At 52.2% G+C, this 16383-nt stretch overlaps 1 protein-coding gene across 1 annotated transcript in view; it reads left to right on the top strand.

Moving 5' to 3' along the window:
• Positions 1-16383, top strand: part of SDK2 (sidekick cell adhesion molecule 2) — a 133413-nt gene that overhangs the window by 69675 nt on the left and 47355 nt on the right. The window contains exons 14-22 of the mRNA XM_028112733.2: positions 193-329; positions 938-1085; positions 3253-3393; positions 4857-5038; positions 5555-5670; positions 13697-13892; positions 14099-14197; positions 14593-14784; positions 16113-16234. Of these exons, the coding sequence (XP_027968534.2) occupies positions 193-329; positions 938-1085; positions 3253-3393; positions 4857-5038; positions 5555-5670; positions 13697-13892; positions 14099-14197; positions 14593-14784; positions 16113-16234 (1333 nt within the window). The remainder of the gene's footprint in view (positions 1-192; positions 330-937; positions 1086-3252; positions 3394-4856; positions 5039-5554; positions 5671-13696; positions 13893-14098; positions 14198-14592; positions 14785-16112; positions 16235-16383) is intronic.

Below are 16383 nucleotides of genomic sequence, written 5' to 3' on the forward strand. Positions count from 1 at the left end.
CTCTGTCAAGAGCAGCGGAGTCTGGGTATGGCTTTGGACAGGGGGGCCGCCAACCCAGAGAGGAAGAGCCTCCAGGTAGCTGGCCGTACGGCAGAGCACGAGGTATCGTGCCGTTCAGGCTGAGCTCTGGGCGCCTGTGTGTCCCCTGACTCCAGGCCTCACAGGTGGCCCCACCACATCTCTCTCCTCCAGGCAGCTGCCTCACGCCCCCGAGCACCCCGTGGCGACCCTCAGCACCGCGGAGAGGCGGGCCATCAACCTGACGTGGGCCAAGCCCTTTGACGGCAACAGCCCCCTGCTCCGCTATGTGCTGGAGATGTCAGAGAACAGTAAGCCTCCCCGCCCCGGCCAGCTGGGAGCGCAGACTCAGGGAGTCGGCCCAGGGCCCCAGCTCTGGCTCCCCCCGCTTCCCAGTCCCGTGCCTTGGAGTAAACCTTCTGGAAGCCCCCACTTCTCTGCAAAAGGAGCGTTGGCATTTGCCTCCCCGGTCGTTGTAACAGTTGCACACGATCAGGCGTGTGAGGGGCGGGACGCAGGGCCTGCCACTCCAGAGCCTCCCAGGTGGTGGCAACTTTTTTGCTTCTTATCCTCTGAGACCCCAAGCTGTGAACTCCAAAATTAGCAGGCCTCCTTTAAATGGTGTTTTAAATACAGTTTCCCCGGAGCCTATCAATTTGAGGGGGAAAAAAATAAAACCTAGAAAAGACGTGTGCTTCTCAGTTCCCCTGAGCCCTTGCTTCCTTCGCCAGGACACTCCAACCCCCTCGGAACAGTGGGCCAGGGGGACCCAGAAAAACGATGTGACCAGCCGCTACTGGACCGAGTGGGGGAGGCTCTCCTCTGCTGGCCCCAACGGCGCTGGGCCCCTGCTGGAATGGGGGTGAGGAGCGTGGCCTCCGGGGATGCCCACCTCTGCCTCCACCCTCTGTCCTCGTAGATGCGCCCTGGACCGTGCTCCTGGCCAGTGTGGACCCTGAGGCTACCTCGGTGATGGTCAAGGGCTTGGTGCCTGCGCGCTCCTACCAATTCCGCCTTTGTGCAGTCAACGACGTGGGGAAGGGACAGTTCAGCAAGGACACGGAGAGGTGAGGGGAGCAGGTGTTCTTCCAGAAGGGGTGTGGGTGACTCCATCGGAGGGAGGGGCTGAGGGGACCTCCAGCCAAGTCCCATGTGGCAGCGTGGGGCCTGTGGGCTTTGGTGTCTGCATCTGTAGAATGGGGCAGCATCACTCACGCCTGCCTCACAGGGACGCTGTAAGGATGACAGGGGGCGACACGGGAGGTGCCGTAAGCAGTGCCTGGTGTGGGATAAGCACCCACCGGAGTTAGTGGTCCCTCTCACTGGGAGCTGGGCAAGTTCAGACTTACCTCATTTCCGCTCTCCCTCCTCATGGGCGCCATTACGGTCACGTGGACGTGAGGTGTAAGGGGCCACGGGACCCACACAGGTCTCTGTACCCAGTGACTTGCATGATGTCAGGGTCCACTAAGCTTTCAACAGAGCTTTTACAAAATGTTGAAAAGTAAGTGAAAACAGAGAGTCATCCATTTTCAAACACCACCCGGTAAGACCCACTTACGTAGGAGGCGATTCTGGGCCACCTCAAGCCTATAGGATGAAAGGTCAGAATGACAGCGATACAAATCCCATGCCCCCAAGCTGTGTGCTCACCTTTCCTTTTTTATGTTTCTTTTTAATTCTTTCAGATTTATCTTGAGATACAGTTAACTCATAACATGGTGTGAGTTTAAGGTGGACAGTGTGTCGATCTGATACACTTAAAGAGTATAGTAGGATTACCACCATAATATTGGCTAACCCCTGTATCCCATCACAAAATTACCATTTCTTTTTTGTGGTGAGAACATTTAAGATCTATTTTCTGGACACTAAAGTCAATTTAGACACTTAGACCAATGGAACAGAATAGAGAGCCCAGAAATAAACACTCACATATATAGTCAACTGATATTTTTACAAAGAAACCAAGAATGTACTTGGCTCTTTAAAAGATTCTCTTAGGTGTGTATACGCAGACCTCTGGCTTAAATCGATTATTTGGTTCTGCCACAGTTCCAGTGAGCTTAAGTCTATGTGGCTCTCACGAGGGGGAATGCCACAGGGGTCGTGACACCCTAACCGGAAAGCGAGGTGGCAGGTAACAGCCTGGCAGGGAGGGCAACTACAGGAGGATTTATTCCCTCGCCGTTTGTTGAACACCTACTATGTGCCGGGCTGTGTGTCGACCATGAGGGGTACGGGGAACAAAGTGGATGCAGCCCCAGCCCTCCAGAACTACAAAATCCCAACAACAGAAATCCTCCAAGTGCTGCAAAAACCACCCTCCACCTTCTCCAGGTCTTTGGGCTTCACTTCAAGGCCCGATTCATCTTTCCTGATGAATCTTCACACTAATAGCCTTCAGTCATGAAGAAAAAGGTTAAATCACCCTCGCTCGCAGGCTTTACAAAGACATGGGAGTGTGCAGTACATTTTGGAAAGCTATCCGTCAGAAAGCAAAAACATAAAAATAAACTGAAAGGGAGAGACATCCATCAAAAATAATTAACTTCTGTTTTTAATGGATGCATGTCAGTTAGGCGAACAATACACCGCAATGGAACACTGCGTCCCCTAGCAATGCCAGAGAAAGAAATGCAGTGACGCTCGCTTCCGGAAGCGGGGGATGGGCCCCCCCCCCCCCCCCCCCGACGTGCCTCTTCAGCCCCACCTGGGCTGCCCTGCCCACAGCCTGGGGCTCAGCTGGGCAGAAAAGGAAGCCTCGTCACAGAGCACCACCAGCCTGCAAGTGGGAAGTGACTGTCAAAAGAGGGAGCCACTCCTTTGGAGGGACTGTTGAACACTCCTGCTTCTGAACTACCTGAGGAGTTAGGACATCATCAGCCCCCACAGCAGCTTCTTTGACATCCGGGAAACTGAGGCCCATGTCCCTCAACAGCACAGACAACACACACATCTGGGGCTTTGCAGTGTTGTAAAAGGATTCATCCGTACATGGTGTTCCTTGAGCCTCAACCAGTCTTAGAAAGCAGCAAGTAGAGCTCTATTATACTCCTTTAAAAGATAAAAGAACAAGCTCAGAGAGGTTAAGCGACTTGCCCAAAAGCACACAGCAACTGTGCAGAGTCATCCAGGAACAGAGCAGCCTCCTCGTATCCCATCAAATTCCTGTATTTGCCCTCAAGACTAAGAGTGGAAAGGCCCACCCACGCTTGATGTTTTCATATCCAGGGTCTCCCTCCCCGAGGAGCCCCCCACAGCCCCCCCGCAGAATGTCATCGCCAGCGGCCGGACCAATCAGTCCATCATGATCCAGTGGCAGCCGCCTCCCGAGAGCCACCAGAATGGCCTTCTCAAGGGCTACATCATCAGGTAAGCACCCCCTGCCTCCCCGGGGAAAGGAGGGGCAGCCCCCACCCAAGGGAAGGGTTGGGAGTGGATCGGAAAACAGCCAAGTCATGGCAGGTACTTCTCCATCTCACAAGGACCAGGCAACAAGAAATGACTTCGCCCTGGTAGGAAGGACTCAGGTTAGACGTATAGAGGAACTTCCAGAAGGCAAAGTCTTGGAAAACAACACGAAGGCTTGAGAGAGGAGGTACAGGGTAATGTCATCAAGGCTGTGTGGATCGGCAGGTCGGCCACATGTCAGGGCTCCACAGAATAGAGCACAGGGAGACAGGTAACTATCCAAGGGGCCAACCATCTGGGAAACTAGGAACACTCCATCTGAAGCCACCTACTTGGCCAAGGACGGTCAAACAGTGGACCTCCTTTTGTTGGTCCTTATTGCAAAATGAAGCCCAGTTAGGGAGACTTTCATGTCTATGCTTGACCAAGGGTACTTCACCGGTAACCTCAAACTGAGTTATTAAGTGCTACTAATTTGGTGTCGCAAATTCAAATTAGCATAAGACTAAAGTTACTGAGCTTCCATCAGTATTCTGAATTCTGGCTGGCTGCAAAATGCACGTCTCTTTCCTGTATGTGTGCGCTCTCCCAGCACTGGTATGCCCAGATCTGGAAGGAGTTATTGTTGACTTGACTGCTCCATGATCCATTAATTTTGTGGTGGGTTTGTGGTGAACCCTAATGGGGAGTGGCCCTCAAGCGGCGGTCCCTAGACCAACAGTGGCCTCAATTTGAATGCCAACTCTCAAGTCCTACCCCTGATCATGGGAAGCTTTGGGGTGGGCCCAGCAACCTGGGTTTCAACAAGCCCCCTGGGTATTTCTGATGCATGGTAAGTCTCTGAGAACCACTGCTATGGGGTCTTCTAACACATCAAAATAATCTGGGGCCTCTAATTTTCCAATAATGTGTGTGTTGTGGTTCACCTATGAGCTATCCATCCCCCCAAATTTTGCCTATACAGACCCCACTTCTGTATTACCACGTGTTCTTTTTCCATTGGAAGGTAGAAATTGATAGAGTAGGTAGCTCAAGTTTGTTCTTTCCCCCTAAGTGAGTGACTGTCAAAAGAGGGAGCCACTCCTTTGGAGGGACAAAGAACACGGGCCCAACCTTCAGACGTGGCTCTCCATCAATGACCCCTCCAAGGTGAGACCAGTGTGATCTGCCCAGAAACTCTTAGTGTCCGTGGTTAGCCAATCTCTCCAATGTCCAGCTCCATCAAAAAGAACAGACACATCCTCTAGACCTGTGGTTATTTAATTTAAAGTAATTAGAAGTACACGTTCCCAGCTGCACCAACCACATTTCAAGTGCTCAGCAGCCATGCGTGCGCACAGCTGCCATATTGGACGGCACGGGTATGGAACATTGGCACCATCACACGTGGTTTCCTGGGCCACGTCCTGCCTTCCTCTCCTCAGGTACTGCCTGGCTGGGCTGCCCGTCGGGTACCAGTTTAAGAACATCACGGATGCTGACATCAACAACCTGTTGCTGGAGGACCTCATCATCTGGACCAACTATGAGATCGAGGTGGCCGCCTACAACAGTGCCGGGCTGGGTGTCTACAGTAGCAAAGTCACCGAGTGGACACTGCAGGGAGGTGGGTGGGCATCGTGACCGTGGAGGAGTTGGTGCTTCTCTCTCTCCCTCCCCGGCCCGCACCTGTCGGTCTGCACCTGTTTCCCCCAGTCCTGAGCTATTGCCCACTGTGCCTGGCTACCCCATAGGGCGGGAGGGTGCCGAGGGGCAGAGGAGTTGTGGGGGGGAGCATGATGAAGGCAGAGGCTTCAGGGGTACAGGGACCTTCTTTGGAGTCCGTGTTACTGGATCATGAGATGGCTCGCATCCAGGATTGTACATAACAACCTCCCCCAAGCACGTTCCTATCCACCGCTTCTGTTTATGGGTGCCCTGTGAAATGGGTCAGGCAAGTGTTATTAAACCCAAACTGATCAAGAGAAAGAGGGTGCCTCAAGTCCACAAAGCAAAGGGGGGAGGGGGTGGGGCAAAGCAGGGGCTGCCGGCCCCATGCCTGTTGTTTTCTCTACTTAACTGGGCGAGACCGACTTGGCTCCCTGCACCGCCCCCCTCACCACTTCCCTCTGCTCTCCTCCAGTCCCCACTGTCCCTCCTGGCAATGTGCATGCAGAGGCCACCAACTCCACGACCATCCGCTTCACCTGGAATGCCCCCAGCCCCCAGTTCATCAATGGCATCAACCAGGGCTACAAGGTACGTGAGGCTCACCCTGCCCCAAGAGAAAGGCTGGGGATTCTCTGCGGGAGGTCGCAGGCCGAGGAGAGGGGAAATCATTGGTTCAAGCCAAGCAGAGGACACGTGATCAAGGTGAAAGGCATGCAGGCAGGACCCCTCTAGGCTGGGGCGGGGGGGAGCGGAGGGGGTGTGGTCTGGACACTGCCCAGCCTGTGACCCAGTGCAGAGCAACTTCTCGGAGAGAGTGGGTTATAAGCAAAACCAGGTTTGTTTCAGGCTCAGGAACACCTGGGCATAGCCGTGGCCTCAGAAAAATCCAGAACCCACTTCTTCCTGCCAAGCTGTGGCTCTTTTAGAGGCACACATTGTCTGTGGGCTGGAGCCGGGCGGGGGGAGAGTAGCTCATGCACTCTTTCTCTCTCTCTCTCTAAATAAATAACCACAGAGAGTGTGGTTAAGGGCACGGGACTGGGACCCTGACAGATGTGGGTTCGAATCCTGGCTCTGGTTCTGCCCCTCGCTGGCTCCCTGGACATGTCCTACAGTCTGTCTGAGCCTTGCCCCTTCGATAAATGCTGATTGAGCCCTCCTGTATGTACCGTTCTAGCTGCCGGAAAACCGGGCTCAACTCCCACTCCCTCATTTGCGAGTGAGGGTGATAATAACGCCGATTCCTTAGGGTTGCGTGAGGATCAAATGAGAGAATATCCGTAACTCGTTGAGCACAGTGATACACACGTAAGTGCTCTGAGAGCCATCGGAGCCATAGTAGGGATGCGTCCGCCCGATCAGGCGGCCCTAACCAGGTGCCACCGTCTGGGCGGCTCCAACAACAAAACTCTTATTTCCTCCCACCCCCAGAGGCTGGCAGTCTGAGATCCAGGTTTGGGCAGGGCTGGTTCCCTCCGAGGCCTCCATCCTTGGTGCGCAGGTGCCCCCTTCTCCCCGTGCCCACGCGGGGTCCCTCCTCTGCGTGCGTCCTGATCTCCTCTTATAAGCATGCCGGGACTACGGCCCACCTTACTGACCTCATTTTAACTTCACTGCCTCTTTAAAGACGCTCTTTCCAAATACAGTCACATCCTGAGGCCCTGGGGGCTAGGACTTCAACATGTGAGTTGCGGGGGTGGTACGCAGGTCAGTCCATGACAACTAGTGTAGCCATAATAGTAGCAGGTGTCGTTCAGCTGCAGGGTATTGGTAACGGGCAGCAGCGGCGGTAAATCTATCATATCATTGTAACCGTGCTACAAGTCAGGCCTTCCCAGCCAGCCCCTCTGAGGTCCCAGACCTTGCTCCCACGTCTGGGTCTCTGCTCTCACCCCACAGGGAGCACCCTGCCAAGCTCCCCTAAGAGAACAGAAGACAGATTGCACAGCGTGTGGGGTGTGCAGCTTGGGGCAGGTGGGAGGATGCAGTCGGCCCCCTCCAGATGTGGGAGGGCAAGCAGTGCATTTGAGGGGTGTGCCCCCGGGGAAGCAGGCCGTGAAGGAGAAACACCACAAGCCCTGGCTTTGAGCCCAGCGTGCTGGTGACCTTGTGATGACCGCCGACACTTCCGGGAGGCTCCTGCACTTGCTCTGTTCCATGTGTGCACGTGCGGGACGAGCAAGATGATTTCTAGGACTTGCAGCCTTAGCCGTTATTCCTGCGAGTGGCGGGGGGAGAGGCCTGGGCAGAAAGGGACTGAGATGAAACCACCAGGAGAATTTTCTGCTGGTGTTGCAAAAAAAAAGGAGGGATGGTCTGGAGCTGGGTATGGCCCTGCCACAGTCCTCTCGCTCCCAGGAAGGCAGGGCACCAGGCCGAGCGGGGCTGTCCTGGGGCAGGGGGCTGCAGCTCACTGGCCAGAAAAGCCTCCTAATTGGGACTCTGGGGCGAGGCAGGGGAGGGAAGGGGAGGCTTGCGTAGCTCTGAGAAGCAGAGGAGCTGAGCTGGGAACAATTAGCTTCTTGCCGTCAATTCTGAGTTTTCTTCCACAAATTGGGGGTGGGGGGGATGGGGCTGGGCTGCAGACTTCTAAGGCAGACGGCTCCTGGCAGGCCAAGTGGCCAGGACCGTCAGGGCGAGGACCCAGACAGAGCAGGAGGAGGCTGCAGAAGTCCGCCTGACTGCCAGGGCTGCTTGGCGCCCAGCACCATGGCTGCCCCGCAAACCTCCGCGGGATGAACTGCCCAGACATGATGAGCGCAGGAGGGCACTTTCACACTCGGCAGGGCACTCTGTGCAAGCCTGGCAGGAGGCTGAGGCTTGACTCACGTTCTTCTCTCAGAAGAAGGAAGTCTTTTCTCCTCACCCCATTTCACAGAGGAGGAAACTGAGGCACGAGAGGCAAGTAACTTGTTCAAAGTCAGAGTACCTGCAAAGCTCAGATTCGAACTTCAGAGCCTACACCTTTTCTTGCATTAAAAAGAAAATGCATGGGGCGCCTGGGTGGCTCAGTCGGTTAAGGGTCCTACTCTTGATTTCGGCTCAGGTCATGACCTCAGCGTCTTGGGATCAGCAGGGAGTCTGCTTAAAGGATTCTCTCTCTTCCCCTCCTCTGTCCCTCCCCCTGCTCATGCACTCTTTCTCTCTCTCTCTAAATAAATAAATAAATAGGTAAATAGATAAAATTAAAAAGAGAAAATGTGTCCTGTGATTTAACTGTAAAATAATAACTATGCCTTGATTTTTTTTTTTCCCAAGTACAAAGGGATTCAAGCAGGGATTTTGTTTCTTGCTGCTTTGGGCTTCCGCATCACAGGGAGAAAACACCAGTGCATGGTCTTTGCGTTCCTCCAATGAGAATGGACCCCCCACCCCCTTGGAATTGTTAAAAATTTTCAAACATCTACCAAAGTAGAGGGAAAACAATAATAACTTTAGAAGACCTAATGTATCCCAGCTTCCACAATTACCAGCTCATGGCCAAATGTGTTTCATTCCCCGACCCTCTGACTCTGCCCTCGAATATTGTTGAGCAAATCCCAGGCCATCGTATCATTTCATCCATAAATACTTCTGCCAAGAAGTATTATAAAGCCTCTGTTTCAAACACAACCACAGTACCCACACTGTCATCATCGTGCCTAAAAATATCAACAGTCCTCTTGATGTCATCAGATATGCAGTCAGCACTCACATTTCTTTGACTAGTTGCTTTATTTGCTTCGGGATCCCAATGAAGTCCACACGACTGCAATTGGTTGGGTATTTTTTAGGTCTCAGCTGATTTATAGATTCTCTCTCTCTCTCTTTCTCCCTCCCTGCCTCCCTCCTTTCTCTCTCTCTCTTTCTTGTAATTTATTGAGTCAAGAAACTTAATCATTTGCCCTATAGAATTTTCCACAGCCTGGATTTTGCTGATTGCCTCTGTGGGGTCATTTAACACATGCCTCTGAATGCTGTATTCGCAGTAAATTGGAACTTAGAACTAGAGGCTTGATCAGATTCAGGTTTGATGATTTCGTGGTTTTTTCCCAAATATTATTTCCTAGATGGTGCTGTGCATTTACATCAGAGAGCATAAAGCCTGGCTGTCTCTCTTACTATCGTGTGGTGACCATTGACCACCCTGTGTGATCTATTATTTCAATAGGGTTGCAAAATGGGGACAGTCAAATATTATAATTTCTCCTTGGTGTATTAGCAGAAACGTTTTCCAATAAAAAGAATTTCCCCCTTACCAACTCTTTGGTTACCTAAAGGTTCATTTTGTCTAGGAAAAGCGTGGCCAAAACTCAGTCCGTTTCCATCACTCACCAATTTTCAGAGTAATGAATATCATTCCTTAGCATCTTCTAAAGTGACAGATGAGTTTGGATGGGGGAGGGGGGACATCTTTTTGTTTTATTCTTGGTATATTATTATGTACTCGAGGATCTTTACCTCATCTGGTATGTTTCAACCCATGGCTGTTATTATCCATGTTGATGCCAGATTGACCCATCGTTGGCCTCTTTGGTTGCTGAGTCCTTTTGACGGGGCCCCGGTAGGCCGACAGCTTCCTTGTAGTCTGACAGGATGGTCCAAGCTGTGTCCATTTCCTGCGCCGTCCCTGGGATCAGCCGTGTCTTTAGGGAATCTTGTTCTTTTCGGTCGGAAATGATAATTAGACACCACAGTCTAGGCACCGGGGGTGCTCCTTATACCAGCACTGGAGGCCGTTTCTAGGCTCTGTTAATGGACAGCTCAGAAATGCTTCTCCCTCTTCTCCTCCTTCTTTTCAGATAAGACACATCCAGATACTTCCAACTCAATTGCAGGGCTATAAGCTCTTTAATCTTCTTATTGGTCTTTCGTCTCTCTTTTCTCCACACTGAAAATCCAGTTCCTACAACACCAACGTAATTACCTGCTTCCTTTATCCCAAAAACACCCACAACAGTTTCAGAACAGTCATCCCATCACGGTGACGGTGACGACCGGCGATCGCGGCAGGTTATTTACAGCGCCCTCCGTTCCCGGGGTGTATCCCCCGCTGCGGATGTCCTACCCCTGGCTGGGCTACAAAGTCTCTTGAAACAGTTTCTCTCTGTGTAAGTTTGCTACAGCTCAATACATCCTTAGGTGCATTTGTTTCATTTTGGTTTTGATTTTTAGGGATTGATTTTTTAATTTAATTTTGTTCTATAATTATGGAACATATTTACATGGTTCCAAAGTTAAACATACAAAAAGTAAATTCATAGAAAATCGGCCTGAATGCTGGTCCTTTCCCTCCCCCATAGGTTTGATTTCTTTTTGTTTGCTTGCTTTGGTTTTTCCTCTCATTTTAAGCAAATGCAAACATACATAAATGTGTGTCGTCCCCTTCTTCCATAAATGACAGCCCACTCTAGCCACTTTCTCCATCTTGCTGCTGCTGCTGCTTTTTCTTAATTTTATTTATTTATTTGACAGAGAGAGAGATAGTGAGAGCAGGAACACAAGCAGGGGGAGAGGGAGAGGGAGAAGCAGACTCCCCGCCGAGCAGGGAGCCCAATGCGGGGCTCGATCCCGGGACCCTGGGATCATGACCTGAGCCGAAGGCAGACGCTTAACCGACTGAGCCACCCAGGCGCCCATCTCCATCTTGCTTCTTTATTTGCATTATATTCTGGGGATCACTCCGTAGGAATATAGAGATTCCCGGTTCCCTTTTTGACATCTATACTGGACTCCATTATGTGGCTTTCCCATAGTTTGGTCAGTCAGCTCCCCAGCGATGACATTTGGGTTGTTTCCAGCCTTTTACTATAATAAACATTTCTGTAGTGAATAGCTTTGTGCATATATATTTTCATATTTTTCACATTTCACTCTAGAATAGATTCGTAGAAAGGAGATTGCTGGATCGACGGATAGATGTATATATAATTTTCCTACTACTGCCAAATCCTTCCATTATTTTTAAATTCTTTTAATTTAATTTTTTAAACAGGAAATGTATTTACATGATTCAAAAACCAATGAAAGTAAAAAGATAAACGTGTAGCAGAAATCATCCCACTCCAGTTCCTTATCTGCCTGGTTCTGTCCCACCCACCCAACCCCCAAACTCTCCCCACTCCTGGTAACCACTGTTGTTAATGTCCTGCATATCCTTCCAGAATGTTCTATGTGAATCCATACACATGCAAAGAGATAGACAGGGAGAGAGGGAAAGACAAAAGGAGAAGGAAAGAGAATTTCCTCTACTTTTTTGTTAGCTCCAGCAGCTAGCAGGCTGTGTATACCCCCCACCCTCTCATCCCCATAACACACTGCCTCCACCAGAAGCAAAAGGCACATCACTTCATCCCTCCTCCTGGCAGCCAGCAAGGTAGCTATCACTGTCCCCTATAATAGCCTGAGGCTCAGAGAGGCTGAGTGACTTTCCCAGGGTCACACAGCAAGGAGCAGAGCTGGGTTCTGTTCTTCTTCCTCTCCTCTGCTCTCCAAAGCAGAGTTGCCTGGCCCAGGAACCTCGATCTGGTGCTGCTCCCCAAGCCCACAGGCACCCGCATCCCCCAGCCATGCTCGGAACAGCCCAGTCTGCTTAGACTCCAAGACTAAAGTCCTGATAGCCTGGCTAGCAAGAGCAGGCATGCAGACAGCAGAGAGAAACTCCGACACTCACCTAGCAGCAGTGTGTACCTCGGGAGGCAGAGGCCTTCATCCAGGATCTGCGGGGGCAGCGGGGGGTCCACAGATCTGAAGCCAGCCCCTGGCAGGCCCATGTGCACCAACCAGGCCTCAACTTTTGTGATCCTCAGTTCTCTTCCTGCAACAGCATAGGGCAGTGATGTCCACATCCAGTCCTCGCTATGATCATGCAGTGGGACTGCTCAGCAACGGGCTCACCCCAGTGCCCGATGCAGAGTACGAGCGCATCAGACAGTAGCCCTGGGGTGCACTCACTCGAGCACAGATTCTATCCCAGGCCTGCCCAGAGCCCACCTCCTTTCAGGGAACAGAAGGTGCAAAAGGCAAGTCTGTAGTCTTCCTGGCCTGGGGGAGAAACCTCTGAACCCTAAGCCTCCTCCTCTTTAGACACAGCTAGAGAATGACAGTGGCTGACATCCCAGAGTAAATATTTTGAAGCCACCTCAGTCCTGCTGCCATCTTGAGCTTGGAGCCATAAGACGAAGTCGTTATTCAGAAAACCACACAACCCTGTGCACTTCTGGGTCATTTTTGAAGCCAATTGCCAGTGATATTCTTTTAAGTCACCTGTAAAGATATTCTTTGTCCTTTATTCCTACAATAGTGGTAGTGATTATAATTGGCCTAAACCCAATAAAATAATATTTTACCTAGATTTTGCACTTGCTGGGGAACTCACCACACAATTAATTCTATTGGCGTAATTAATTCAAATTTACATTAATTAAATTAAATTAAAACATTAAACTTGTTTCTTAATCTATTCCAAAGAAGTTCGGCAATTTAATTGCTCTGAAACAAGATAACCAAAATAAGGAGAATATTTAACATACTTATTAAATGCCACTTAGTATTTCTGATTAGTATTTTTAGGGTCTAATTAGTGTCTAATTAACTTGCTATAGGCTATCTTTTCACAATACCAATTAAATCTCCAAACATCCTTTATAAACACACAGCCCCGAAAAGGAGATGAAGCATTGTTATAGGGGCGAGTTAATCAGGAGACATCAGCATGGTATTGTTTTATATCTATAAATACCCGTGCTTATTAAAACTCATCAAGTGTTGCTTTTCACCATTAATTGCTAGTTAATCAACTTCAAATGAACGAGGAAGTCTCTGAGACCAGCTGTCATTGTCGGGGACAGATGAAGGGCCCAGAACACAGGAGTGTGAGGTGACAGATCGAGGGGCAAGGAGAGGAGGAAGGGGAAGCAGGAAGGGCGTGGGTTACAGGTGCAGAGCGGAAGTCAGACAGGAAAGCCCTGCTGCGTTTCCAGATGGGCTCTTCTCGCCGACACCCTGCCTCCAGGTCGGGTCTCACACTGAAATCCCGGCTTGGAACAAGTTGAAAGGACTAGCAGGAGTGGCAGCTCTATGGGAAAACTCCAAGGGAGACCCTGCCCAGCCCAGACGGAGAAATCTGTAGGAGCCTCTCTGAGCCTGGGTCCTCATCTGTAACACACAGGGCGGGCTCCGCGCTCAGAGGGACCCTCCGACCACCACCACCACCACCACCACCACCACCACCACCCCGTTCCGTTCAATGCTCAGCTGCCGCCACCTTGCATTTCTTAAAAATTTTTTAACAAGGGGACCCTCCATTTTCATTTTGCACTGAACCCGCAAATTATGCAGCCGATCTTGGTAGAAAACCTCCCTGGTGAGAGACCCCCTCGTGGAGCGCACTCAGCCCGGTGCCTCGCTCTCAGTAAGTTGCTCACTGAACAGCCAGCACACCAAAGGGAACGCGCAGAAGGACAGACGTTCGTGGCTTGGGGGCGTCCGCGCAGCCATCCCTTTCCTAGGAGGAGGGACCCTAGGGAGCTGGGCTCCTAGACGCTCTCTGTCCATTAGCCCAGACTGTGGGAGAGCGCTCGGCCTCTTCTGGAACATTCTTGCTGCCCTGCCTGAATTGCTGGCCTCTCCCCAGCTGATTGCCTGGGAGCCGGAGCAGGAAGAGGAGGTTACCATGGTGACTGCCCGGCCCAACTTTCAAGACAGCATCCACGTGGGCTTCATGTCTGGCCTGAAGAAGTTCACCGAGTACTTCACCTCTGTGCTGTGCTTCACCACTCCCGGCGATGGGCCTCGAAGCACCCCCCAGCTGGTGCGCACCCATGAAGACGGTAGGCACCACCCAGGCCCTGTGTCCCTGCCCCCCTTACCACCCACCCACCCAAGAGCCAGACTGAGCGCTCCACATACGGGGCGATCCCAGCCTTGTCTCCCATCCTGGGGTGCCCCTGGAGCACTGCGGGCTGTCTTGCAGACAGTGGTCTCTCTCTGGCTCTAACATGCATTGGGTCGGGGGGGGGACCCTTTTGGGGTACAGTGCCTGGTCCTGTGGGACACCTGAGCTTCAGTGAAATTCTGGACACCTCGCTGAAGGTCAGCTGGCAAGAGCCAGGAGAGAAGAATGGCATCCTCACAGGTAAGGGTGACAGGTGGGCGTTCCTGAGCCCAGGGGCGAGACAGGGTCGTCCAGTCCATCCTGTTGACTGATGTTCATCCAAAGCCTCCCAGCAAGCCACCCTTTCTTAGAACGTGCTCAGAGGAGGTTCTCAGCCCCTCTGCTCTGTAGCACGTCCCAGGTCCTCCACCGCAGGCCTCAAGCACCCACCATAATGACTTGCTCCCTCCTACAGTCCCCACCCAACAGGGGCATCCCACCCAAGTTATACCTGGGGCCACAGGCATGAGGTTCCCAGCTCCCTCGGCCCCACTGCTCCCAACCCAGACTAGTGAAAAAGGGAGAAGCAGAGCAGAAGAGCCAAAGCCAGCGTTTGGTCACAGCTAAGCTCACTCACAACTGGGGCCTCTCCCCAGGGTACCGGATCTCCTGGGAGGAGTATAACCGAACCAACACCCGCGTGACCCACTACCTGCCCAACGTGACCCTGGAATACCGCGTCACGGGCCTCACTGCGCTCACCACCTACACCATCGAGGTGGCTGCCATGACCGCCAAGGGCCAGGGCCAGGTGTCTGCGTCAACCATCTCCTCCGGGGTGCCTCCAGGTGGGTGCCCACTCGCAGGGCAAGACTCCTGGCCTCTTGTGGTCTTCCTCCTGACCAAGGGGCTTCCCTTTTTCTCAGGAATACTGGCTTTCTTCCCCCCTGAGCTCTCCCCTGCCTTGGGTCCATGGTCCCTTGAGCTTCCCCCAGAGCAGGCTTACGTCTCATGATCCCAGGTCTCTGGATGGAGGCTCAGTGGACCCACTGCTGCTTCCTCCCATGGCTCTCAGAAAAGCAGAGTCCCCCAGAGGACCCTCCCCGCCGCCCCCCGTCTCATCCACCTCCATGCCACACCAGGTTCTGCATCGAGCAATAGTATCTCTGATTCAGGGGAAGAATTCTCACTATCTCCCAGAAAGTCCAAATGGGATTCCAGCCGGTGGAAGTGTTGGTTGGGAAAGGGTAAAATAAGGTGGCAATCATCTTAAACCTGGTATAAAGAGCAAGCTGAGATGTACTCTCAGCCCTGCTTCTGCCAAGCTCTGTGACCTCAAGCAAGTCAAATGGCCCCTCTGTGCCTCAGTTTCCCCATCTGTATCTATAGGAGGTGGATTAGATAACCACATGGTCCTGGCTGGGTCTGTAAGTCTATGCTTATGGGACCCAGCCAGAATCCCTCGATCTGCGCCCCCCACTCTGCTGCCGAGATGGCTGAGACACCCGAGCTGACTCAGTCAACCACAACTGATAATAACACCAACACATATTTGTGCCTGAAGCTAAGTGCTAGATCTACATCAATTCAGTTAGTCTTCACGACGACCCTGAGGTCAGCGATATTACCATCACCATTTGACTGAGGAGGACACTGTGGCACAGAAAGGTTAGGTGACTTGCCCAAAGACACACAGCATGGAAGCAATGGGGTTAGATTCCAGCTCAAGACAGTCTGACTTCCAGAATCTATACTCTTTCTGTTCATCCTGAATCCCAAGGTTCCTGGTCAGAAATGAGGGGCTCCCTCCCCGACCCAGCTCTCCTTCTGATCTTCCTCAGCCATGATTGGGTTTGGGAGGGCTGAAAGGAGCTATGTGTGTGGACGGAGAGGAAGATTCCTTTGGGAAGCCCTTGCATGCCCAGCCCCTGTGCCCTGTTCCAACCTCCCTGTGGCCCTGGGAGGCCCTCCCAGCCCCCGAGCCTGCCCCTCAGCCCCCTGGTCTGGACACAGAAAGCTGTGGATGCAGGAAGAAGACTGACTCGGAGGGTGGAAGCCTCAGCCCAGCTCCTCCTACCAAACTTGTAGAAGAGTGACATAGCCCCCCACCCAGAGGCCGAGTCTATGTGGAAGGACCTCGTCCTCAACGGATCTCTTCTCCCACCCCGTTTTCCAGAACTCCCAGGGGCCCCCACCAACCTGGGCATTTCCAACATCGGCCCCCGCTCCGTGACCTTGCAGTTCAGGCCGGGCTATGATGGGAAAACCTCCATCTCCCGCTGGCTGGTGGAGGCTCAGGTAAACCCTGCTGCCGGGGGCCCCACAGCCCACGCAGCCTGCGTCCTGGACGTGGGCATGGCCATGCACTTGAGAGCGAACCATACGTGTGTTCACACCTGTGGGGATTTTCATAGGCAACTGTCATGTGGCCAAATATCCCAAAAATG

Source organism: Eumetopias jubatus, unplaced genomic scaffold (assembly GCF_037043125.1).
Source record: "Eumetopias jubatus isolate StellerSeaLion01/CBP00866 unplaced genomic scaffold, mEumJub1_p1.0 scaffold_10, whole genome shotgun sequence".
NCBI classification, from domain to species: domain Eukaryota; kingdom Metazoa; phylum Chordata; class Mammalia; order Carnivora; family Otariidae; genus Eumetopias; species Eumetopias jubatus.